The sequence below is a fragment of the Pygocentrus nattereri genome, chromosome 12 (assembly GCF_015220715.1).
Source record: "Pygocentrus nattereri isolate fPygNat1 chromosome 12, fPygNat1.pri, whole genome shotgun sequence".
In the NCBI taxonomy this organism is placed as follows: Eukaryota; Metazoa; Chordata; class Actinopteri; order Characiformes; family Serrasalmidae; genus Pygocentrus; species Pygocentrus nattereri.
The window spans coordinates 40,484,710-40,509,554 of NC_051222.1; the positions used below are offsets into that span (position 1 = coordinate 40,484,710).

General features: G+C 45.8%; 2 protein-coding genes across 5 annotated transcripts; both read left to right on the forward strand.

Moving 5' to 3' along the window:
* The first annotated feature begins 7,321 nt into the window (after nucleotides 1–7,321).
* Nucleotides 7,322–10,267, forward strand: LOC108415208 (ribosome-binding protein 1-like). The gene is made up of 2 exons (XM_037543235.1): nucleotides 7,322–8,533; nucleotides 8,856–10,267. Exons 1-2 carry the CDS (start codon nucleotides 7,648–7,650, stop codon nucleotides 8,894–8,896), a joined length of 927 nt encoding a protein of 308 aa, XP_037399132.1. The 5' UTR covers nucleotides 7,322–7,647; the 3' UTR covers nucleotides 8,897–10,267.
* Nucleotides 10,268–11,669: 1,402 nt separating this feature from the next.
* On the forward strand, nucleotides 11,670–23,980 carry LOC108444078 (bifunctional apoptosis regulator). 4 transcript variants are annotated; one of them, XM_037543169.1, is made up of 8 exons: nucleotides 11,670–11,771; nucleotides 16,162–16,462; nucleotides 16,999–17,200; nucleotides 19,692–19,861; nucleotides 21,216–21,360; nucleotides 21,642–21,818; nucleotides 22,448–22,647; nucleotides 23,695–23,980. In XM_037543169.1, exons 2-8 carry the CDS (start codon nucleotides 16,182–16,184, stop codon nucleotides 23,885–23,887), a joined length of 1,368 nt encoding a protein of 455 aa, XP_037399066.1. In that variant the 5' UTR covers nucleotides 11,670–11,771; nucleotides 16,162–16,181; the 3' UTR covers nucleotides 23,888–23,980. The 4 variants fall into 4 exon arrangements, with proteins under 4 accessions (XP_037399066.1, XP_037399068.1, XP_037399065.1 ...); XM_037543171.1 differs by lacking the exon at nucleotides 11,670–11,771 and adding an exon at nucleotides 11,843–12,043 and having other exon boundaries at nucleotides 22,451–22,647; XM_037543168.1 differs by lacking the exon at nucleotides 11,670–11,771 and adding an exon at nucleotides 11,846–12,043.
* Nucleotides 23,981–24,845: the final 865 nt, after the last annotated feature.

Genomic DNA, 24,845 nt, shown 5'->3' on the forward strand with positions numbered 1-24,845 from the left:
ACTGCATATTTCATTCAGGAAGATTACCATTTCTTGTGAACATTCATGAGCATCACTACACAAGTATATCTTCTCTGAATTGTGAAGAATAACCAAATATTGACTGCAATATTGGAGAACTGTTACGTCAATGGTTAACAGAGTGGTAGAGCACCCATACGCGTGCCTACTGTCCTCTTCCTGTCGCACTAGTAGTAGAACAGCATCACTCTAGACAGGCAAGTCAAACTGGGGACATTCCAGGCGGAAGTGCGGCAGGGATCAGCATTTAGCCTCGTCTAACACTCTGAATTCAGCTCATGAAGGTCTCATTAGCTGAAGAGCTGAATCAGCTGTGTTTAACGAGGCAGAGTGCTGACGTCTGCAGAGGTTTCTTCCACGAGGACTGGAGCCTGACGTGCTCTGGGGGTTGTAAATGGGCAGAAGGTGAAAGCCGCAGCACAGCTTCTACCTAGAGCAGGGCTTCGCAACCTTTTCCGTCTCAAGGCCCACCTGTTTATGACAGGAGAGGAATCCCACAAGAAATCAGACCTTTTGAATAACGTAAGTGCTGACAATAAAGATCTGAGAAAAAGGTCCTGAAAAATATCAGGTGGTTCCGTTTAAATCATAGAAACTGGAACGTGTAAGCGGGAAGTTTTATTGTTGTCGCAAACAAACAAAAAAAAGAGGAGGCAAACAGAGAAAGTGACTAAAAAAAACAAAGAACAGAAAACAAATATGCACCGATCAGGCGTAACATCATGGCCACCTCCTCGTTTCTCCACTCACTGTCCACTCTATCAGCTCCACTTACTGTATAGCTGCACTCTGTAGTGCTACAGTTACAGACTGTAGTCCATCTGTTTCTCTGATACTCTGTTACCCTGTTCTTCAGTGGTCAGGACCCCCATGGACCCTCACAGAGCAGGTACTGTTTGGGTGGTGAGTCATTCTCAGCACTGCAGTAACACTGACGTGGTGGTGGTGTGTTCGTGTGTGTTGTGCTGGTGCGAGTGGATCAGACACAGCAGTGCTGCTGGAGTTTTTAAACACTGTGTCCACTCACTGTCCACTCTATTAGACACTCCTACCTTGTCGGTCCACCTTGTAGGTGTAAAGTCAGAGACGACAGCTCATCTGCTGCTGCACAGTTTGTGTTGGTCATCCTCTAGTCCTTCATCAGTGGTCACAGGACGCTGCCCGCAGGACTCTGCCCACAGGACGCTGTTGGCTGGATATTTTTGGTTGGTGGACTATTCTCAGTCCAGCAGCGACACTGAGGTGTTTAAAAACTCCAGCAGCACTGCTGTGTCTGATCCACTCAGACCAGCGCAACACACACTAACACATGTGATACCATAGCAACCACCTAGTAACATCCTATCAACACCCTAGCACCTGGGATGCCATAGCAACCATCCGTGATATGATATATCATCCACCTAGCAACACCCTAAAATAACGAATAGCTGGAGCTGCTCAGTCGCCGGTCCTTCATGTCTGTTCTGTTGGTTCTCCTCTCTGTTCTGACAGCTCTGCGCTCTGATCATCTGGACTGGGCGCTTGTGTCGCAGCGCTGCCTGAACTGTTGAATTCATTTCATGTCTAAGGAAAGAGAACCCATCGCATCTAAGAAAATATTCCCATTCAAAAAAATGAGACAATGGGGTTGTGAGGACTTTTATTTTGAAAAAGGCTCCCAGAATTCATTCCCACAGTTTTGGCTGGGTTCACTGCGCTGCTCTTCCTGTTTACACATGTTTTTCTCCTTCCATGGATTTAACTGCAGTCAATCTGATCTAAACCTGATCTAAACCTGATCTAAACCGGATCTAAACCTGATCTAAACCGGATCTAAATCTGATCTAAACCTGATCTGAATTTGATCTAAACCGGATCTAAACCTGATCTAAACCTGATCTAAATCTGATCTAAATTTGATCTAAACCTGATCTAAACCTGATCTAAATCTGATCTAAACCTGATCTAAACCTGATCTAAATTTGATCTAAATTTGATCTAAACCGGATCTAAACCTGATCTAAACCGGATCTAAACCTGATCTAAATCTGATCTAATCCTGATCTAAATTTGATCTAAACCTGATCTAAACCGGATCTAAACCTGATCTAAACCGGATCTAAATCTGATCTAAACCGGATCTAAACCTGATCTAAATTTGATCTAAACCTGATCTAAACCGGATCTAAACCTGATCTAAACCGGATCTAAATCTGATCTAAACCTGATCTAAATTTGATCTAAACCTGATCTAAACCTGATCTAAATTTGATCTAAACCGGATCTAAACCTGATCTAAACCGGATCTAAATCTGATCTAAACCTGATCTAAATTTGATCTAAACCTGATCTAAACCTGATCTAAATCTGATCTAAACCTGATCTAAACCTGATCTAAATTTGATCTAAATTTGATCTAAACCGGATCTAAACCTGATCTAAACCGGATCTAAACCTGATCTAAACCTGATCTAAATCTGATCTAAACCTGATCTAACTTTGATCTAAACCTGATCTAAACCGGATCTAAATCTGATGTAAACCTCATCTAAATCTGATCTAAATGTTTTTCTGATTTAATCTTTGCTGTAATTGATGTTCTCAGCAGATCAGGGGGAGAACAGAAGATGGTCAAAGAGGTTTGTTATTATTATTGTTATTATTGTTGTTGTTATTGTTGTTATTATTATTGTTATTATTATTATTATTATTCAGAGCTGAGATTAGATTATAATGTGGTGCCACATTGAAAACCAGTCTACGGTGATTACACTGCGCTTCACCACTTTACTGATGACCCATTTAATGTTGACTCCCTTAAAATCTCAGTCTTATTGCAGACTGAGGCTTATTACTCAGTAACTACAGAGACTTCAGTGCAAACTGGCTGAGCTACTCTTACCTTATAGAGGTGGTTGGTTGATGTAGTGGGTAACACCTCTGTCTTCTACTGGGGTTCAATCCCCACCTGGGTAAACACCCTACACTATACCAATCAGAGTCCTTGGGCAAGACTCCCAACACTGCCTTCGCCTTCCTGAGTACAATGATCAAACTGTAAGTCGCTCTGGATAAGAGCATCAGCCAGGTGTTTAATAACACTTGGGGCCCACTGGCGGACCCTGGCCACTGTAGCGCAGCTCAGTGTGTGAAATGTTGAATGCGAATATTTGGGTCCATAGGTTTTGGTATTATTTTTCAAATCTGGCACTCTTCATATGTTCCAAATCTTAAGATGCCAAATCATTTATCGTAAACAAAAAACTTGCTGAAGTATTGTGATATTACATTTTGCCACATTGCCCACCTCTATTAACCCTTGAATGGCCAGGACTGGGCCCAAAGTGTTATTACACACCTCTATATGCTAAGAACCGCTCACCCCGTCTGCACTGAAGTCCCTGTAATTGCTGAGTGATAGGCCTTTGTGTGTAATAAGCCTGAGATTTTAAGGGGTTGAACATTTAATGGGGTCTGATGGAGTGTTCAGTACAGAGATGAGTGTGAGTGTAAACAGTGTGATGGAGGGTTTGTTTGGATCATATCACTGCGTCTCACTGTGGAGCAGTAATGTCACTGCATTTCATATCTGTCCGCTGTATTGACTGATCTTCAGTCTGACACCAATTCCTCTCCATAATAATAACTCGGCTCCGATTCAAAGGGTGTTTGAGGTGAGGCTGAGTCAAGCTCTGCTGGTGCAGAGGCGCTGTGTGGCCTGTAGATGGTGCTGTTACGTTTAAAATGACCTGCCGTCTCACCGGTCCAGTTGTGGCGTGGTGAACTGTACTGTACAGGCAAAATGTGGTCTTATTTCTAAAGTAAAGCTGACTTTAAAATCATGAATAAAAGAAGACTTTTTAAAATTATATCACTGCCCTGTCACACTTCTGGCACATTATGGGATTAAACATTAATACGCAATTAACAAATCTCCAAAAACAGAGTCAGAACTGCTCACAGTGGTGGTGATGGGAACCAGACGTCCCTCTAAAAGCCTCAAGCTCATGGCAAGATTCGCACATACATCCTCATCTCTTTGTTCCAGCGTCTCTGGAAGCCTCTCTAAAGGGGGAAACTGGACGCATCAGCGATCCCTCTCTAAATTCTTATTTAATAACTCTTATTTTTTCTCTTCTACTGAAATCCACATCCTTTTTGGTGATGGTCGAGACTTTTGAGAACATTTTTAATGATAGTCTGTCTGACATTTAGCCTCGCAGTGTGTTGGGAAGTGTGGTTCATGTTGCTTAGTGCTGAGCTAAACATTTGTGTGATGATGGTTGGATAAGGGCTGTTTGGGGTAATTTTGGGACATTACAGAGATTATTTATCCCATATGAATTGGTCAGTCAAATCACACATAAATTACAGATTACACTACTGGACCTTCTCTGACAAAACTAATACAGCTCCAACAGGGTTTCGGTTTGTAAAAAATACCTCCAAAATGTAAGAATAGGCTACGCAAGAGGTTGTTCAGTATGCAGGTGAAGGTGCACACATACCATCTGTAATGGTGGGAAGTGATGAGGTGGATGCACGTGCTGAGATAAGCGACTTTTATTATGGGCAAATCCAGGGTCATGGTCAAAACGGTCCAGGTTCATATAGCCGACACAAAGAGCAGGAGGGACAGAAATGACAAAAATGAACACAGAACTCCAAACAGTATAAACATAAAACAACCAGCACAATCAAACAGAACAAAGACCAACACAGACCAGGGCAAACACAGGGCTTAAATACATGAGGGCTAACAAGGGATCACAAGACACAGGTGGGAACACAGGTGGGGACAATCAGAGGCGGAGTAATCAAACAAGGGGCTGGACTGGGATCAAAACAAAAAGCACATGCACTAGACCAAAACACAACACGAACACATGGACAGGACTGGGAGGGGCCAATTGTGACAACCATCAGGCTGTCTTGACTTCCTTTTTTTAGTACTCCAAACACAAGGTAATGTAAAGTTCTGAAGACTTGGCACAACCTGTTTAGGCCTAGTCGCATCTTCTAAGCTATGGTTGGACAGTCAGTGTTTAACTGTGTGAACCAGTTCTCTGCAGCGCCACCCAGAGGCAGATCAGTTGCAGAAGCTCACCGTTTCGAAGGTAAGTAGGGTAAAGTAAAACAACATAACAGTAGCCACATTTACATACAGCCTAAGAATCTGTTAGTAATCCGACTAATAGATCTATTCCAATCGGAATAGTCTAGTCCGATTGAGGCCAATCGGAATACAAGTAGAAGAATAATATCCATGTAAACTCCTGTTTCCAATTACATTCTGCATGTGCGTCGCGTCACAGTGAAAGTTTATTCTGTTCAACACGGCGGAGCAGAAACTGGTCTGCAGAGGAGACGAAGTTCATGCTCTGATCTTTAAAAGATGGCGGTGGGACGGACGTCCAGCTTATGTGTCTCAGACCGCGACAACTTCCTCTCGGCCTTTTTTAATAAGGACATGTGAAGGACGTTTTCCTGAGTCTGACGTCATTTTAAAGCAGTTAAAAACACAATCACTGCTCACTGCTGCTCATCTCTCTCTGACTGGACCTCACGTGAAGTTCGCTGTCATGGTAACGTCTACTCTAAGCACTCCTCCACGCATGCACATCATTTTGCATCAGATTACTTGTAGTGAGCATGTAAGTGAAGATTTTCCATCAGACTGTTGAATAGAGTGAGAATGAACACCTCAGTCTGAATCTGAAATAGGATTGGCAAAAGCTTTGCATGTAAACAGCCAGTGACATTCTTCTTGACCTCTTGGCAGCATTCTACCATACAGTCCTTCTGGACGTCCTCACCAACCTTGGAATCACCGGCTCTGCTTGAAAGTAGTTCAAGTCCTATCTGGAGGGTCACTTTCATCAGGTAACATGGAGAGGGTCCACATTTTGTCCATGCAGGCCCTCCACTGGTGTCCCACAAGGCTCGGTGCTGGGTCCTCTTCTCTTTTCTTTTTACACTAGCTCTCTTGGTGATGTAATATCATCTCATGGCTTCTCTTATCACTCTTATGCTGATGTCACTCAACTAATGCTTTCTTTCTCACCCTCTGACACACAGATTTCCAGTCGCATGTCGGCAGGTCTGTCTGTCTTCATGGATGGCAGCACAGCACCTGAAGCTCAATCCTAGCAAGACTGAGCTGATATTCATCCCTGCATCTACAGGTCCTCATCATGATCTTGCCATCTCGTTCAAGAACTCTTTGATTGTTCCAACTAGAGGCTAGAAATCTCAGTGTGATTCTGGATGGCCAGTTATCGTTCTCTTGCGACTCACATCGCAAACCTAACTCAGTCATGCAGGTTTCTCCTGTACAACTTCCAGAGGATTTTGGAAGTGGCCAGTTAGTGGAAGCACAGAGAGGGGTGTTTCTAATAAAGTGGCCAGGAAATGCAGGGTAGGCAGTGCTGTGTACTCCAGTCCCTCTGTGAAGTCTCATACTGAAGCAACACAGCAGAGCTTCCTCTACTGAATCACACTGAAACTGGTATGGTTGAGGAGCTGCCCATGTACAGCCCCAGCGCTGTGTCGGCTCTGGGTTAATGTGTGACGGAGGAGTTTCAGGAAGTGGACCGACTCTTCATGAAAGCCGCTAGGTTGAAACTTTCTGAACCCCCTCACAGACTCCTGGGACGACGAGGCGAGTCTGATCTGATGCCTAATTCACCAGAACTGAACATTCACTCTGAAATAGACGAGTCAGTCAGAGAGTAAAGCTCTGGTTTAGGAAGAGAACCTGCACCTCAAAATGGTGAATGACCACATTCTCTCTCCGACTGGTAACAGCAGTGGAACCCCTTTTTGGCTCTCTTCTGCCCCATTGCACACAGGGCTGGTTTCCTGGACATTAAATAAGCATAGGAAATTGTAACGGTTTTGGAAGGGCAGGAAGAGTGAGGACACCATTAGCAGCATGCAGAGACACAGACTTTCCTTTTATTATGAGTACAATGAAAGACATCAATCAGCTTTTCAGCTTTCAGTGTTTTTTTTTTCTTTTTCTTATCTTTTCATGTGTCTCCACTGGGCTCCTTCTCTCACTGGGCTCTGCCACCTACTGAGAAAAGAGATGGCTATAAGTAACTGGCACAGGTGAATATTATCAGCAACTTAGCCCACTGGTTCAGCCTGATTGGCTCTCCATCCTGCATGTGACGCTCAGCATTCACCCCCTCCTCCAAAGCCATATTTTCAGGAGATTGTGAGTTTTTATCCAGTTCACTAGGATGGCTCTTCCTCTGCCCCATTGCTCAGCGCATTGCTAGCCAGTACAGATATCTGCTAGCTGACGCAACAGAATTGGTGGTCAGTGTAGCTAGTGGTTGGAATAGTCCAATTTGAGGAGCCAAAAAGAGAAATGCTTATTATTCTAGGTTTTTCTAGGACAAATGCAACGCCATTCTGTAAGTGAAGGCTGACAGACAACAGTTAAGTTTGTTGAACATTTGTTTACAAGCATTTTTTGTGTTCTTGTTCCACAGACAAGCAGAAAGCCAGAAACTGAAGTCTAAGTTCAAACGTAGCTTTGAGACATTGTATGAAGGAACAACAGCAAAGGGCAGCCGTGTGTGCTTGAATGAGATTTACACAGAACTCTATGCAGTGGAGGGCTGGACAGGAGGAATGAGCACTGAGCAAGAAGTCATACACATTGAGGCAGAATCCTGGAGATGTTGCACTGAAGACACTCCAATCAATTTCAGTGACCTTTTCCAATCTGAGTCCAAGGTTTTGATGCTAGATCAGGGACAGAGATCAGAGAAAGGTGAAGGGCAGAGATTGATGCTAGATCAGGGACAGAGATCAGAGAAAGATGAAGGGCAGAGATTGATGCTAGATCAGGGACAGAGATCAGAGAAAGGTGAAGGGCAGAGATTGATGCTAGATCAGGGACAGAGATCAGAGAAAGGTGAAGGGCAGAGATTGATGCTAGATCAGGGGCAGAGATCAGAGAAAGGTAAAGGGCAGAGATCAGAGAAAGGTGAAGGGCAGAGATTGATGCTAGATCAGGGACAGAGATCACAGGAAGGTGAAGGGCAGAGATTGATGCTAGATCAGGGACAGAGATCAGAGGAAGTTGAAGGACAGAGATTGATGCTAGATCAGGGACAGAGATCAGATAACGGTGAAGGACAGAGATTGATACTAGATCAGGGACAGAGATCAGAGAAAGGTGAAGGACAGAGATTGATACTAGATCAGGGACAGAGATCAAAGAAAGGAGAAAGACAGAGGTTGATGCTAAATCAGGGACAAAGATTGATGCTAGATCAGGGACAGAGATCAGAGGAAGGTGAAGGACAGAGATTGATGCTAGATCAGGGACAGAGATCAGAGAAAGGAGAAAGACAGAGGTTGATGCTAGATGAGGGACAAAGATTGATGCTAGATCAGGGACAGAGATCAGAGGAAGGTGAAGGACAGAGATTGATGCAAGATCAGGGACAGAGATCAGAGAAAGGAGAAAGACAGAGGTTGATGCTAGATGAGGGACAAAGATTGATGCTAGGTCAGGGACAGAGATCAGAGGAAGGTGAAGGGCAGAGATTAATGCTAGGACAGGGACAGAGATCAGTATGAAGAGTTTGATATTTCTCCCTTGCTGAGTTTGGTGTTTTTGTTCTACAGGATTTGATGCTTCTGTCCTGCAGGGTTTGATATTTATGTTCTGCAGGGTTTCATGTTTCTATCCTGGCAGACGCTGATGCTAGATCAGGGACAGAGATCAGAGGAAGGTGAAGGACAGAGATTGATGCTAGATCAGGGACAGAGATCAGAGAAAGGAGAAAGACAGAGGTTGATGCTAGATGAGGGACAAAGATTGATGCTAGGTCAGGACAGAGATCAGAGGAAGGTGAAGGGCAGAGATTGATGCTAGGTCAGGGACAGAGATCAGTTTGAAGAGTTTGGTGTTTTTGTTCTACAGGGTTTGATGCTTTTGTTCTGCAGGGTTTGATGTTTCTTTCTCCCTCTTTGTCTTTCTCTTTCTGCATATTGTCTGGGTGTATGATCACAGACAAAGGTTGTTCTTCTCTGGCTTCAGCTCTGAGCTCAAACCCCTCTTACCTGAGAAAACTGGACCTGAGCTACAACAGTCCTGGAGAATCAGGACTGAAACTGCTCACTAATTTTCTGAAAGACCCACAACTGGACAAGTCAAGTACACAAATCATACTGCTAAAGAAAGGCTGCATTAAACATGTTAAATGTTATACATAATGGTATACATAAAATGTAGATGTTTCCTTAGTGTGGTGGTTCAGAGGTTTCTGTTGCCTTTGTTCACCTTCTGTTTTTGTTTTCATTTGTGTTCTTCACTGTTGATCATGAAGGAGAGTTCAGGATTAAACTAGGGCTCAAAAAGTGTATGTACACACACACACACACACACAAATGTTTGTCATATATACACTTACTGTCCACTTTTATCAGAAACCCCTCCCTTGTGGCTCCAGCTTGTTGTTGTGTGTGTTTCCTGATGTGCAGTTTGTGTTAGTTATCCTCTAGCCCTTCATCAGGGGTCAGATTGCTGGATGTTTTTGTGTGGTGTCAGTCCACTCTCAGCCTAGCAGTCACATCTTGTCAGTGTCACTGCAGTGTCCTGTCTCTGTCTGAGGGGAACAGAAAGGCATTGTGGGTCAGACAGCAGCAGGGGTATCCCCATTTCCCGGAGAGTTTTGACCAGTTCTACCAGGTGGTCAGTGTCGTCTGAGTGGACACTGTTACTGAGCGAGAGTTCGACTGTAGCCGTGACGTATAGAGGAATCGACAGGAAAACAGGAGGTTCTTATTTGTGGTTTGGACACAATGAAAAGTCCTGGAGTCTCTACTGCACCAGTCACTATTACACGGCCCGGCACGGTGACCGCAGCCCGGAGGTTCCAGCCTCGTCTCGGCTCTCCAGCGGGGTGGGAGTCTATCTGGACTGGCCGAACAGGACTCTGTCCTTCTACAGCATCTCCTCAAACCTCACGGCGAACCACATACATACGTCCCACTGTTGGTTCTCCGAGCCCGTCTACACAGGGTTTGGGGTTGGTCCTGGATCCTCAGTTATTCTGGCCAACGTACAGTACAAACTTGCCTATTAATAACAGCACACACGCATTAATGTAAATGCAGACGTGTATATAATTGTAATAAAGACTCTTTCATGGTGTTTTTGGTGTGAATTATGATTATTATTGAGTGTACATAAAATACCGCATCAATACGTTGACCTGCTTTTAATTTCTCTCACATATCTGACATGTTTCCAATGGAAATGCGGATTTAACTGAAGCCAGATGGTTCGAACCAAGACTATGTATCCCCAGCCCTCTGAGATAATAACTATATTAAAATATATATCTTGGTTTATTTGATCCTGACTCCAGGACTGTATATTAATTTTAGGGGGCCGAAGATCATAAATGATGACATGGTGACATGAAATGGGGCCTCTAATATGTCCTGATACGACATAAACTACTTAATATGGTTTATTTTTCTATTATAGCTGATACTCATTATTAACACTGTTCTTATTTCCTGATTTTTGTATTACTTATTCATGTTTTCATCTCAGTTTGAGGTGTTTTCCTTATAAACAGCTTCTCCTTTAAATATTTTAATCGGTTGGCAGCACAATAACAACTGACACGAAAAGGAACCAATCAGATTCTAGGTCCAAATAGCTGGCGTAGCGAACCACCAATCAGGGGCAAGCTTTGGTCCCGCCCACCCTGAGCTGCCCTAGACCTGCCACTGTGCTGCCTTCAACCGCCCAATAGACTGATGTTCACAACTTCTCAAAACAGCTCAGCTGGAAGAACATCACGCGGGAATAAATCTTCAAATAAGGACCTAAAAGAGGATCCTTTGCGCTGATGCATCTCGAGGAGTCTCGTCTTGTCGTCTCTCCGCTCTATTATTCTCAATGTGATAACATTTTAGCGATATTATTAGCCAACAAATGCCAGTTTGAATCTCATTTTATAGGAGCGGAATGTTGAGCATCAGACATTATAGACTGGTACGGACCGATGAAAGCAGGAAAAAGCACAAATATGGACTAAAACTAAAAATATATTTAAATATATAGGAATAAATACATGTCGCGAATACAAGCGGCCGAAATGAGTTTCCTCCGCAGGGTGTCTGGACTCTCCCTTAGAGATAGGGTGAGAAGTTCGGTCATCCGGGAGGGACTCGGAGTAGAGCCGCTGCTTCTCCACGTCGAGAGGAGCCAGCTGAGGTGGTTCGGGCATCTGGTTAGGATGCCTCCTGGACGCCTCCCTCGTGAGGTGTCACAGGCAAGACCACCGGGGAGGAGACCCCGGGGAAGACCCAGGACACGCTGGTGTGACTATATCGCCCAGCCGGCCTGGGAGCGCCTCGGAATCCCCCTTGGAGAGCTGGTGGAAGTGGCTGGGGAAAGGGAGGTCTGGGCCTCATTGCTTAGGATGCTGCCCCCGCGACCCAAACCCCGGAGAAGCGGAAGATGATGGATGGATGGATGGATGGATGGATGGAATAAATACATAACAAAGCATTGGTTGTGTCTCTATACTAACTTTCACTGTTTAATTGCTATCACAACGTTGTAAATAACAATAAAGCTACAGTGAAATGCCAGTATGGAGCATGTTAAATGAAAACAGAGGGAACGGGATCTCAAACCAAGTGAGACGTGAGGACATTAAGCCAGAATACGGAGAGAGAGGAGAGCTGGGGTGGTTTGGGCGTCCTTGTGGCGTTTCTATCGGGTAAGATGTTCCCGAAGGAGCGGAAATCGTTCGTAAATCTGAACTAAACGGCGTTTTGAACGTTTAAATGGGTGAAACTGCGGCTTTGTGGACGCGCAGGTCGCTGGTGAACACAGTGCGACAGTGAACGGCGGCGCGGCTGAATACAGCGCTGAGGCCGTGACCGCTGAGCGGAAGCTAACGGCTTAAAATAGAACCGAACCGCGGGTAAACCGGCGATGTGACGAGCACACCCGCCCCGAACCTCCACCCACCACACCTGCGCGCTTCAGGTATCAGAACCGGGGGGTTTGGGCCTGGATTTGAACCGGAACACCCCCAAAAGGACCAGCGTTGGCCGGGCTGAGCAGCGAGGCTAACGGCTAACAGCGCCTCGCCTGTGGGTCAGCGGCCAGGTTTGGAGCTGAACACAGAACCAGAGACGGAAACGGAGGAATAAAGGCGGATTTGGGGCGCGGAGCCGCGTCAAATCCAGAACCGGGCTCGGTTTAATGTGATATCAGCGCGCAATCCGAGCTAAACTGCACGGCGTCACCAAAACTAGCGGCGTCACGATTCACACCGTTCGGTTCGGTTCGATACGCGGCGAGTCGATTCACAGTGAGCTTGTCGATACTGTAATTTCGCTCGGTTCAGTTCGGTTTGAGCTGCTTTACTCCAGGAACACTTAACACGGTTATGTTATCATGCAGTACGATGCGCTCCAGCAGCGTGTTACGTTATGATGCAGTACGATGCGCTCCAGCAGCGTGTTACGTTATGATGCAGTACGATGCGCTCCAACAGCGTGTTACGTTATGATGCAGTACGATGAGCTCCAACAGCGTGTTACGTTATGATGCAGTACGATGAGCTCCAACAGCGTGTTACGTTATGATGCAGTACGATGCGCTCCAACAGCGTGTTACGTTATGATGCAGTACGATGCGCTCCAGCAGCGTGTTACGTTATGATGCAGTACGATGCGCTCCAACAGCGTGTTACGTTATGATGCAGTACGATGAGCTCCAACAGCGTGTTACGTTATCATGCAGTACGATGCGCTCCAACAGCGTGTTACGTTATGATGCAGTACGATGAGCTCCAACAGCGTGTTACGTTATGATGCAGTACGATGCGCTCCAACAGCGTGTTACGTTATGATGCAGTACGATGAGCTCCAACAGCGTGTTACGTTATGATGCAGTACGATGCGCTCCAACAGCGTGTTACGTTATGATGCAGTACGATGCGCTCCAACAGCGCGTTACGTTATGATGCAGTACGATGAGCTCCAACAGCGCGTTACGTTATGATGCAGTACGATGCGCTCCAACAGCGTGTTACGTTATCATGCAGTACGATGCGCTCCAACAGCGTGTTACGTTATCATGCAGTACGATGCGCTCCAACAGCGTGTTACGTTATCATGCAGTACGATGCGCTCCAACAGCGTGTTACTTTATCATGCAGTACGATGCGCTCCAACAGCGTGTTACTTTATCATGCAGTACGATGCGCTCCAACAGCGTGTTACGTTATCATGCAGTACGATGCGCTCCAACAGCGTGTTACGTTATGATGCAGTACGATGCGCTCCAACAGCGTGTTACGTTATGATGCAGTACGATGCGCTCCAGCAGCGTGTTACGTTATCATGCAGTACGATGCGCTCCAACAGCGTGTTACGTTATGATGCAGTACGATGAGCTCCAACAGCGTGTTACGTTATGATGCAGTACGATGAGCTCCAACAGCGTGTTACGTTATGATGCAGTACGATGCGCTCCAACAGCGCGTTACGTTATGATGCAGTACGATGCGCTCCAACAGCGTGTTACTTTATCATGCAGTACGATGCGCTCCAACAGCGTGTTACTTTATCATGCAGTACGATGCGCTCCAACAGCGTGTTACGTTATCATGCAGTACGATGCGCTCCAACAGCGTGTTACGTTATGATGCAGTACGATGCGCTCCAACAGCGTGTTACGTTATGATGCAGTACGATGCGCTCCAACAGCGTGTTACGTTATGATGCAGTACGATGCGCTCCAACAGCGTGTTACGTTATGATGCAGTACGATGCGCTCCAACAGCGTGTTACGTTATGATGCAGTACGATGAGCTCCAACAGCGTGTTACGTTATGATGCAGTACGATGCGCTCCAACAGCGTGTTACGTTATGATGCAGTACGATGAGCTCCAACAGCGTGTTACGTTATGATGCAGTACGATGAGCTCCAACAGCGTGTTACGTTATGATGCAGTACGATGCGCTCCAACAGCGTGTTACGTTATGATGCAGTACGATGCGCTCCAACAGCGTGTTACGTTATGATGCAGTACGATGCGCTCCAACAGCGTGTTACGTTATGATGCAGTACGATGAGCTCCAACAGCGTGTTACGTTATGATGCAGTACGATGAGCTCCAACAGCGTGTTACGTTATGATGCAGTACGATGAGCTCCAACAGCGCGTTACGTTATCATGCAGTACGATGCGCTCCAACAGCGTGTTACGTTATCATGCAGTACGATGAGCTCCATCAGTGTGTTACGTTATCATGCAGTACGATGCGCTCCAACAGCGTGTTACGTTATCATGCAGTACGATGAGCTCCAACAGCGTGTTACGTTATGATGCAGTACGATGCGCTCCAACAGCGTGTTACGTTATGATGCAGTACGATGCGCTCCAACAGCGTGTTACGTTATCATGCAGTACGATGCGCTCCAACAGCGTGTTACGTTATGATGCAGTACGATGCGCTCCAACAGCGTGTTACGTTATGATGCAGTACGATGAGCTCCAACAGCGTGTTACGTTATGATGCAGTACGATGCGCTCCAACAGCGTGTTACGTTATGATGCAGTACGATGCGCTCCAACAGCGTGTTACGTTATCATGCAGTACGATGCGCTCCAACAGCGTGTTACGTTATCATGCAGTACGATGAGCTCCATCAGCGTGTTACGTTATGATGCAGTACGATGCGCTCCAGCAGCGTGTTACGTTATGATGCAGTACGATGCGCTCCAACAGCGTGTTACGTTATGATGCAGTACGATGAGCTCCAACAGCGTGTTACGTTATGATGCAGTACGATGCGCTCCAACAGCGTGTTACGTTATCATGCAGTACGATGCGCTCCAACAGCGTGTTACGTTATCATGCAGTACGATGCGCTCCAACAGCGTGTTACGTTATGATGCAGTACGATGAGCTCCAACAGCGTGTTACGTTATGATGCAGTACGATGCGCTCCAACAGCGTGTTACGTTATGATGCAGTACGATGCGCTCCAACAGCGTGTTACGTTATGATGCAGTACGATGCGCTCCAACAGCGTGTTACGTCATGATGCAGTACGATGCGCTCCAACAGCGTGTTACGTTATCATGCAGTACGATGCGCTCCAACAGCGTGTTACGTTATCATGCAGTACGATGCGCTCCAACAGCGTGTTGCGTTATGATGCAGTACGATGCGCTCCAGCAGCGTGTTACGTTATGATGCAGTACGATGAGCTCCAGCAGCGTGTTACGTTATGATGCAGTACGATGAGCTCCAGCAGCGTGTTACGTTATGATGCAGTACGATGCGCTCCAACAGCGTGTTACGTTATGATGCAGTACGATGCGCTCCAACAGCGTGTTACGTTATCATGCAGTACGATGCGCTCCAACAGCGTGTTACGTTATGATGCAGTACGATGCGCTCCAACAGCGTGTTGCGTTATGATGCAGTACGATGCGCTCCAGCAGCGTGTTACGTTATGATGCAGTACGATGAGCTCCAGCAGCGTGTTACGTTATGATGCAGTACGATGAGCTCCAGCAGCGTGTTACGTTATGATGCAGTACGATGCGCTCCAACAGCGTGTTACGTTATGATGCAGTACGATGCGCTCCAACAGCGCGTTACGTTATGATGCAGTACGATGAGCTCCAACAGCGCGTTACGTTATGATGCAGTACGATGAGCTCCAACAGCGCGTTACGTTATGATTCAGTACGATGCGCTCCAACAGCGCGTTACGTTATGATGCAGTACGATGCGCTCCAGCAGCGTGTTACGTTATGATGCAGTACGATGCGCTCCAACAGCGTGTTACGTTATGATGCAGTACGATGAGCTCCATCAGCGTGTTACGTTATGATGCAGTACGATGAGCTCCAACAGCGTGTTACGTTATGATGCAGTACGATGAGCTCCAACAGCGTGTTACGTTATGATGCAGTACGATGAGCTCCAACAGCGTGTTACGTTATGATGCAGTACGATGAGCTCCATCAGCGTGTTACGTTATCATGCAGTACGATGCGCTCCAACAAAGTGGTAATTCATGAGGAATAACTGGATCTCTTTATGGACTGTAAGATTCTCTCTGTGTCTGCGCTGTAGATGCTGAAAGTGAAGACCCCATGTCCGACCCTCAGCTACCAGAAGTGAGCGATGTTGATGATGTCGATGTCTCTGCCGGCGACACTCCCGCTGACCGGGACCCCCAGGCAGGTGGTCTGTCGGAGAGGGAGTTCTCCTGCCACTGCTGCTATGACATACTGGTAAACCCCACGACGCTGAACTGCGGACACAGCTTCTGCAGACACTGCCTGGCCCTGTGGTGGGAATCAGCTGGAAAGAACGAGTGTCCAGAGTGCAGGGAGAGATGGGAGGGCTTTCCCAAGGTCAACATCCTGCTCCGGTGAGAAGGAAGGATGGAAATGGTCACAGCGGAACACCCAGTACACTCCACCCACCCAGCCTACAGCAGGCTAGCCCCGCCCACCCAGCCTACAGCAGGCTAGTCCCACCCACCCAGCCTACTGTAGGCTAGCCCCACCCACCCAGCCAACAACTGGCTGGCCCCGCCCACTCTGCTTACAGCAATCTAGCCCCACCCATTCAGCCTACATCAGACTAGCTCCATCCATTCAGCCTACAGTAGTTTAGCCCCACCATTCCTTCCATATATGTTTAGCACCACCCCTTTACATTAATGTTATAAGGACTGTTACGGCCAATTATCCAACCAATCAGAGCAGAGGTTATTTACATATCAGTTTTAATGGAATAGTAACAGAAACAAAAAGGAAACAGACATCCATTGAACTTTAGGAGATAAAGAGAAGTTAGCAGATGTTTATGCAGAGATTAATTAAGACCTTTTTTGGATAAAACCACTCAAACCTAATAAAATAAACACAAATTCTAAAGTGGCCTGTGTGTGTGTGACCACAGGGACGCTGTGGAGAAGCTGTTCCAGGCTGATGTGCGGAGGAGACGCCAGGATATCCAGAATAACCCCCGAATCGCCCACTCTCTGCTGGCCTTCCAGCGCCATGGTGACGAGCAGGCCAGTCGCGGAGCTGCACCAGGGGGCCCACGCAGAGGAGCCGGCAGCTTCTTTACCGGCGTGTTGACCGCACTGACTGCCGTCGCTGTGAGTTTGTGTCTGTACATTCACTGTCCACTTAATAGAGCTTATTTTAAATGAAACAGTAGAAGCCGTATCGCCCCCTACGCTTCCTGTAGTGTATTACAGTCTGTCAGAGCGACTGTGTGGATCATATGAACATTATAGAGCTTTTTAAATGAAACAGTAGAAGCCGTATCGCCCCCTACGCTTCCTGTAGTGTATTACAGTCTGTCAGAGCGACTGTGTGGATCATATGAACATTATAGAGCCTTTTAAATGAAACAGTACGCCCCCTACGCTTCCTGTAGTGTATTACAGTCTGTCAGAGCGACTGTGTGGATCATATGAACATTATAGAGCTTTTTAAATGAAACAGTAGAAGCCGTATCGCCCCCTACGCTTCCTGTAGTGTATTACAGTCTGTCAGAGCGACTGTGTGGATCATATGAACATTACAGAGCTTTTTAAATGAAACAGTAGAAGCCGTATCGCCCCCTACGCTTCCTGTAGTGTATTACAGTCTGTCAGAGCGACTGTGTGGATCATATGAACATTATAGAGCTTTTTAAATGAAACAGTAGAAGCCGTATCGCCCCCTACACTTCCTGTAGTGTATTACAGTCTGTCAGAGTGACTGTGTGGATCATATGAACATTATAGAGCTTTTTAAATGAAACAGTAGAAGCCGTATCGCCCCCTACACTTCCTGTAGTGTATTACAGTCTGTCAGAGCGACTGTGTGGATCATATGAACATTATAGAGCTTTTTAAATGAAACAGTAGAAGCCGTATCGCCCCCTACGCTTCCTGTAGTGTATTACAGTCTGTCAGAGTGACTGTGTGGATCATATGAACATTATAGAGCTTTTTAAATGAAGCAGTAGAAGCCGTATCGCCCCCTACGCTTCCTGTAGTGTATTACAGTCTGTCAGAGCGACTGTGTGGATCATATGAACATTATAGAGCTTTTTAAATGAAACAGTAGAAGCCGTATCGCCCCCTACGCTTCCTGTAGTGTATTACAGTCTGTCAGAGCGACTGTGTGGATCATATGAACATTATAGAGCTTTTTAAATGAAACAGTAGAAGCCGTATCGCCCCCTACGCTTCCTGTAGTGTATTACAGTCTGTCAGAGCGACTGTGTGGATCATATGAACATTATAGAGCCTTTTAAATGAAACAGTAGAAGCCGTATCGCCCCCTACGCTTCCTGTAGTGTATTACAGTCTGTCAGAGCGACTGTGTGGATCATATGAACATTATAGAGCTTTTTAAATGAAACAGTAGAAGCCGTATCGCCCCCTACGCTTCCTGTAGTGTATTACAGTCTGTCAGAGCGACTGTGTGGATCATATGAACATTACAGAGCTTTTTAAATGAAACAGTAGAAGCCGTATCGCCCCCTACACTTCCTGTAGTGTATTACAGTCTGTCAGAGTGACTGTGTGGATCATATGAACATTATAGAGCTTTTTAAATGAAACAGTAGAAGCCGTATCGCCCCCTACGCTTCCTGTAGTGTATTACAGTCTGTCAGAGCGACTGTGTGGATCATATGAACATTATAGAGCTTTTTAAATGAAACAGTAGAAGCCGTATCGCCCCCTACGCTTCCTGTAGTGTATTACAGTCTGTCAGAGTGACTGTGTGGATCATATGAACATTATAGAGCTTTTTAAATGAAGCAGTAGAAGCCGTATCGCCCCCTACGCTTCCTGTAGTGTATTACACTCTGTCAGAGCGACTGTGTGGATCATATGAACATTATAGAGCTTTTTAAATGAAACAGTAGAAGCCGTATCGCCCCCTACGCTTCCTGTAGTGTATTACAGTCTGTCAGAGCGACTGTGTGGATCATATGAACATTATAGAGCTTTTTAAATGAAACAGTAGAAGCCGTATCGCCCCCTACGCTTCCTGTAGTGTATTACAGTCTGTCAGAGCGACTGTGTGGATCATATGAACATTATAGAGCTTTTTAAATGAAACAGTAGAAGCCGTATCGCCCCCTACGCTTCCTGTAGTGTATTACAGTCTGTCAGAGCGACTGTGTGGATCATATGAACATTATAGAGCTTTTTAAATGAAACAGTAGAAGCCGTATCGCCCCCTACGCTTCCTGTAGTGTATTACAGTCTGTCAGAGCGACTGTGTGGATCATATGAACATTATAGAGCTTTTTAAATGAAACAGTAGAAGCCGTATCGCCCCCTACGCTTCCTGTAGTGTATTACAGTCTGTCAGAGCGACTGTGTGGATCATATGAACATTATAGAGCTTTTTAAATGAAACAGTAGAAGCCGTATCGCCCCCTACGCTTCCTGTAGTGTATTACAGTCTGTCAGAGCGACTGTGTGGATCATATGAACATTATAGAGCTTTTTAAATGAAACAGTAGAAGCCGTATCGCCCCCTACGCTTCCTGTAGTGTATTACAGTCTGTCAGAGCGACTGTGTGGATCATATGATCATTATAAATCTCTTATTTTATGAATGACCTGTTTATGTGTGTAGGTGATGTTGCTGGTGTATCACTGGTCCAGTGGTGAAGCCCATCATGAAGTTCTGGTTAGTAAGCCCGTCAGCAAGTGGACGACTGATGATGTCACTCTGTGGATGGAGTACCTGGGGGCATGGGCCCATCAGTACAGAGAGATTTTCATAGAAGAGAAGGTTAACGGCAGGTTAGAAACAAATTCATTTTGTAACACTGAATTAATACAAACTGGGATTATTTCTATGGTTTATTTTTATAACACCAGGTTAATGTAATCTGGGATTATTTCTATGGGTTTTTTATAACACAAGGTTAATGTAATCTGGGATTATTTCTATGGGTTTTTTATAACACAAGGTTAATGTAATCTGGGATTATTTCTATGGGTTTTTTATAACACAAGGTTAATGTAATCTGGGATTATTTCTATGGGTTTTTTTATAACACAAGGTTAATGTAATCTGGGATTATTTCTATGGGTTTTTTATAACACTAGGTTAATGTAATCTGGGACGAGGTTAATGTAATCTGGGATTATTTCTATTGGTTTTTTATAACACAAGGTTAATGTAATCTGGGATTATTTCTATGGGTTTTTTTATAACACAAGGTTAATGTAATCTGGGATTATTTCTATGGGTTTTTTATAACACGAGGTTAATGTAATCTGGGATTATTTCTATGGGTTTTTTTATAACACGTGGTTAATGTAATCTGGGATTATCTCTGGGAGTTTTTTATATCATGAGGTTAATGTAATCTGGGATTAATTCTACGGCTTGTTTTGTAATACAAGGGTAATATAACCTGGGATTTTTTCTACGGTCCGTTTTATAGAAGAAGATTAATGTAATCTGGGATTATTTCTCTGGCTTGTTTTATAATACAACATTAATATAACCTGGGATTATTTCTTCGGTCCGTTTTATAGAACAAGATTAATATAACCTGGGATTATTTCTATGCCTTGTTTTATAACACACTATTATTATAGCCTGGGATTATTTCTACACTGTGTTTTATACCATGAGATTAATATAACCTACGTATCCGATCTTGGACCACATATGAAAGCGGCTCAGGTCGGATTTGAGAAGATCAGATTCCTCACAGCCCTGAAAACACCAGATCTGAGTCACATCAGGGCAGGAAATCGGATTTGAGCCGCTTCAGCCTGGTGATGTGGACGCAGCCTCAGATCCCGTAGATTTGAAATAAATGTGTCCCGAAGTCTGAAAGTTGGTGAGGAACATTAAGAATCGCTGTATTTTCTGCAGCTCGGCACTTTTTAGTGTTTAAATGTAAAGTTAGTGAGTTTGTAATGTTGGTCATTTCCTCCGCCTGAAAAATTAGTCCCACCAGCCTCCAGTAAAGCGGCTGTTGTTGTTGCTTAGCAACCAGTGGTGAGTGGAATGATACAAAACGTTTCCATCAAATGTCGGAACAGTTTCCGAGCAGTGTGAGTGTGGGCGGAGCTAACCCTGATTCTTGGACAGTTTTCCACACGATCTAAACCGGATGTCGGCCTCTGTGTGTATCAGGTTACTGACCCTGCTGAGTGACGAGGAGTTATCTAGACCTCCGTACAGCATCGAGAACCCTTCCCACAGACGGGCTGTGATGGAGGAGCTGCACAAGGTCCGAGAGCTGGGAGTCAAACCACCGCAGAACCTGTGGGAGTACAAGGTGAACCGGCAGAACGTCCTCGATGTCCGCGTGCCCAGTAGACCAAGGGCACAGTTCTGGCCTTTCTGAGATATAGAGGCTTTAAAAAGTGGGCGTGGCCTTAATGTTTGTCCTTATTAGTGCTATGCAGACTAAGATGTAATTATCTGTCTGTCTCTGTCTCTTCTCTCTCTCTGTCTCTCTCTCTCTCTCTCTGTCTCTCTCTCTCTCTCTGTCTGTCTCTCTCTCTCTCTGTCTCTCTCTCTGTCGCTCTCTCTGTCGCTCTCTCTCTCTTTCTGTAGGCGGTGAATGGAGGGAAGTCTCTCTTCCTCCTTTACGCTCTGAAAGACTCTCCTCGTCTCACCATCCTCTACCTGTACCTGTTCGACTATGAGGACACCTTCCTCCCCTTCATTCAGACCTGCTGCCCCGCGCGCTCGCCACACCCTCGCCTGGACGATGCGCCCAGCAGGACTCCGGTGGGTTTGGTCCTCTTATTGCTCAGCTTCTCAGAAAATACAGCGATTCTTAATGTTCCTCACTGACTTTCAGACTTCAGGACACATTTGCTTCAAATCTGCGGAATCTGAGGCTGCGTCCACATCACCGTTCGTCCCAGGCTGAAGTGGCAGTGGTCAGATTTTCTGCCCTACTGTGACTCAGATCTGATGTTTTCAGACGTTAAAGCCTGTAAACGGTGGAGAAGCAGCTCGTCTCACCTTTTCCTCCTCCGTCTGGCTCTAATAACGAAGCTGAGAGCTGATCAGAGTTAATGATCTTCTCAGCGAAGCTTGTTCTGCTTGTTAGTTTGTGCTGATGATGCAGTGATTCAGTCACGTGACGTCACTGACCTAAACGAGTCTGAACCGCTGAGTCAGAGAGATCGGATCTGAGCAACGAGGCCTGTGATGTGAATGTACCCTAACTGCTCACCATGTGACCATAAAGGACAGGTGCTGTACAGTGCAGGGGCGGGGCCAAAGCAAGGCTCCGCCTCCAGACTAACCTGTCTGTTTAGGAGCAGAAGTTCAGGTGATTCCAGGAGTTCAGAAACTCGTTCATGCAGCTTGTGGTTTTAACATGTCCGTCTGTGTTAATTACTCTCCAGCAGGTGGAGCCCACGTGGCGTCAGTGGGTCGAGTTCCTGGTGAAGTTCTCTCTGCTGCCCTATCAGCTGCTGGCGGAGTTCGCGTGGGACTGGCTGAGCGTTCACTACTGGACGTCCCGCTTCGTTATCGTTAACGCCATGCTGCTGTCTGTGCTGGAGGGCTGCAGCTTCTGGAGGGTCTGGAGCCGAGGGGAGATCAGGTGACCACACCTACGCACTCGCGTTCGCATGTTAAAGAAGTTTGAACCTCCAACAAAGCAAAATATTCCAGTTCTTTAAAGGCACAGGAGTCAGAATTGAGGTTATTTGAGCCTCTGGTGGTTAAACAGCTGAACTGCAACAACATGGAAACTTTTTTTGTTACCCTGTGGCTCCGACTCCCCTTCCCGCCCATCAGCACGAAGCACGCAGTAGAATGAGCTGTGGAGTTGGTTTGAAGTTTGGGTTTTGTGTTGTTTATTTTGTGGGCGGACTGAACAGGAACAGAATAAAACAAAACCACAGCATAATGTGTCTTTGAAGGGGAATTCCACCATTTTTCCTAAATTCCTGTATAATGATTAAACAGAGCAGTTCAGAATGGGTTAATATGGTTCTAGATAAACATACAGAGTCAGACCTGTTCAGAGTGGTGGTGATAGGAACCAGACGTCCCTCTAAAAGCTCCTACAGAAAGTTCCTACATGAACTGGTTCTGAATTCACTGCCTGATGACTGAGACACTGTTTTATGAGAGTTTAGAGAACTTCAACTCCATTCATGGTGGAGGGAGACATGCAGGGCGCTGTGCGGCAAAATAGTCCCCAAAGAAAACTCATTATTCCAGATTTTCCACTGTTTTCCATCATCAGCATTCCATATAAGCTCAGAAGACTCGTGTAGGTTCTCTGGTGGTTCTGGATGGTAAATAAAGTGTCTATATCTGTGTTGTAGTCATGGCGACGCCTGGTTCCCATCACCACCACTGTAAAGAACCGTTTCACACTAAACCCTCTGAACCTCTGATTTCACCTCACACCCTGGATTATGGGGGATTTTAAGAATTGGTGCAGTTCCCCTTTAAGTGGAGCGATATTAAATGAGAACTTTCACTTTAGTGCTGGATTCACCACGTCATGAGTTTAGTGTTATTATTGTATTTTATTTTGTTGGTCTATTGTTGTTATAGATGATATTGATGTGGTTTAATAGTAATGCATGTTTTCCCCTGACCGTTAGTGACCGTTCTCTCCCTCTGCGTGTTTTAGGACGCTCCCTAAGCGGATGTTTGGTCACCTGTGGAAGATGCTGACCCACAGCTTGGCCTTCATGCTCTTCTGGCCGCTGGTCCCTCACTTCGTGTGTAACTGCCTGTTTTACTGGGCTCTGTACTTCAACCCCATCATTAACATAGACATGGTGGTCCAGCAGCTGATGCACACACACACACACCACGCATAACACACACACACACACCACGCATAACACACACACACACACCACGCATAACACACACACACCACGCATAACACACACACACCACGCATAACACACACACACACACACCACGCATAACACAAACACACACACCACGCATAACACACACACACCACGCATAACACACACACACCACGCATAACACACACACACACACCACGCATAACCACGCATAACACAAACACACACACCACGCATAACACACACACACCACGCATAACACACACACACACACCACGCATAACACACACACACACACCACGCATAACACACACACACCATGCATAACACACACACACCACGCATAACACACACACACACCACGCATAACACACACACACCATGCATAACACACACACACCACGCATAACACACACACACACCACGCATAACACACACACACACACACCACGCATAACACACACACACCACACACACCACGCATAACACACACACACACACCACGCATAACACACACACACCACGCATAACACACACCACGCATAACACACACACACACCACGCATAACACACACACACCACGCATAACACACACACACCACGCATAACACACACACACCACGCATAACACACACCACGCATAACACACACACACACCACGCATAACACACACACACACCACGCATAACACACACACACCACGCATAACACACACACACACACACCACGCATAACACACACACACCACGCATAACACACACACACACACCACGCATAACACACACACACACACCACGCATAACACACACACACCACGCATAACACACACACACACACCACGCATAACACACATACACCACGCATAAAACACACACACCGTGCATAACACACACACACCATGCATAACACACACACACCATGCATAACACACACACACCACGCATAACACACACACACACCA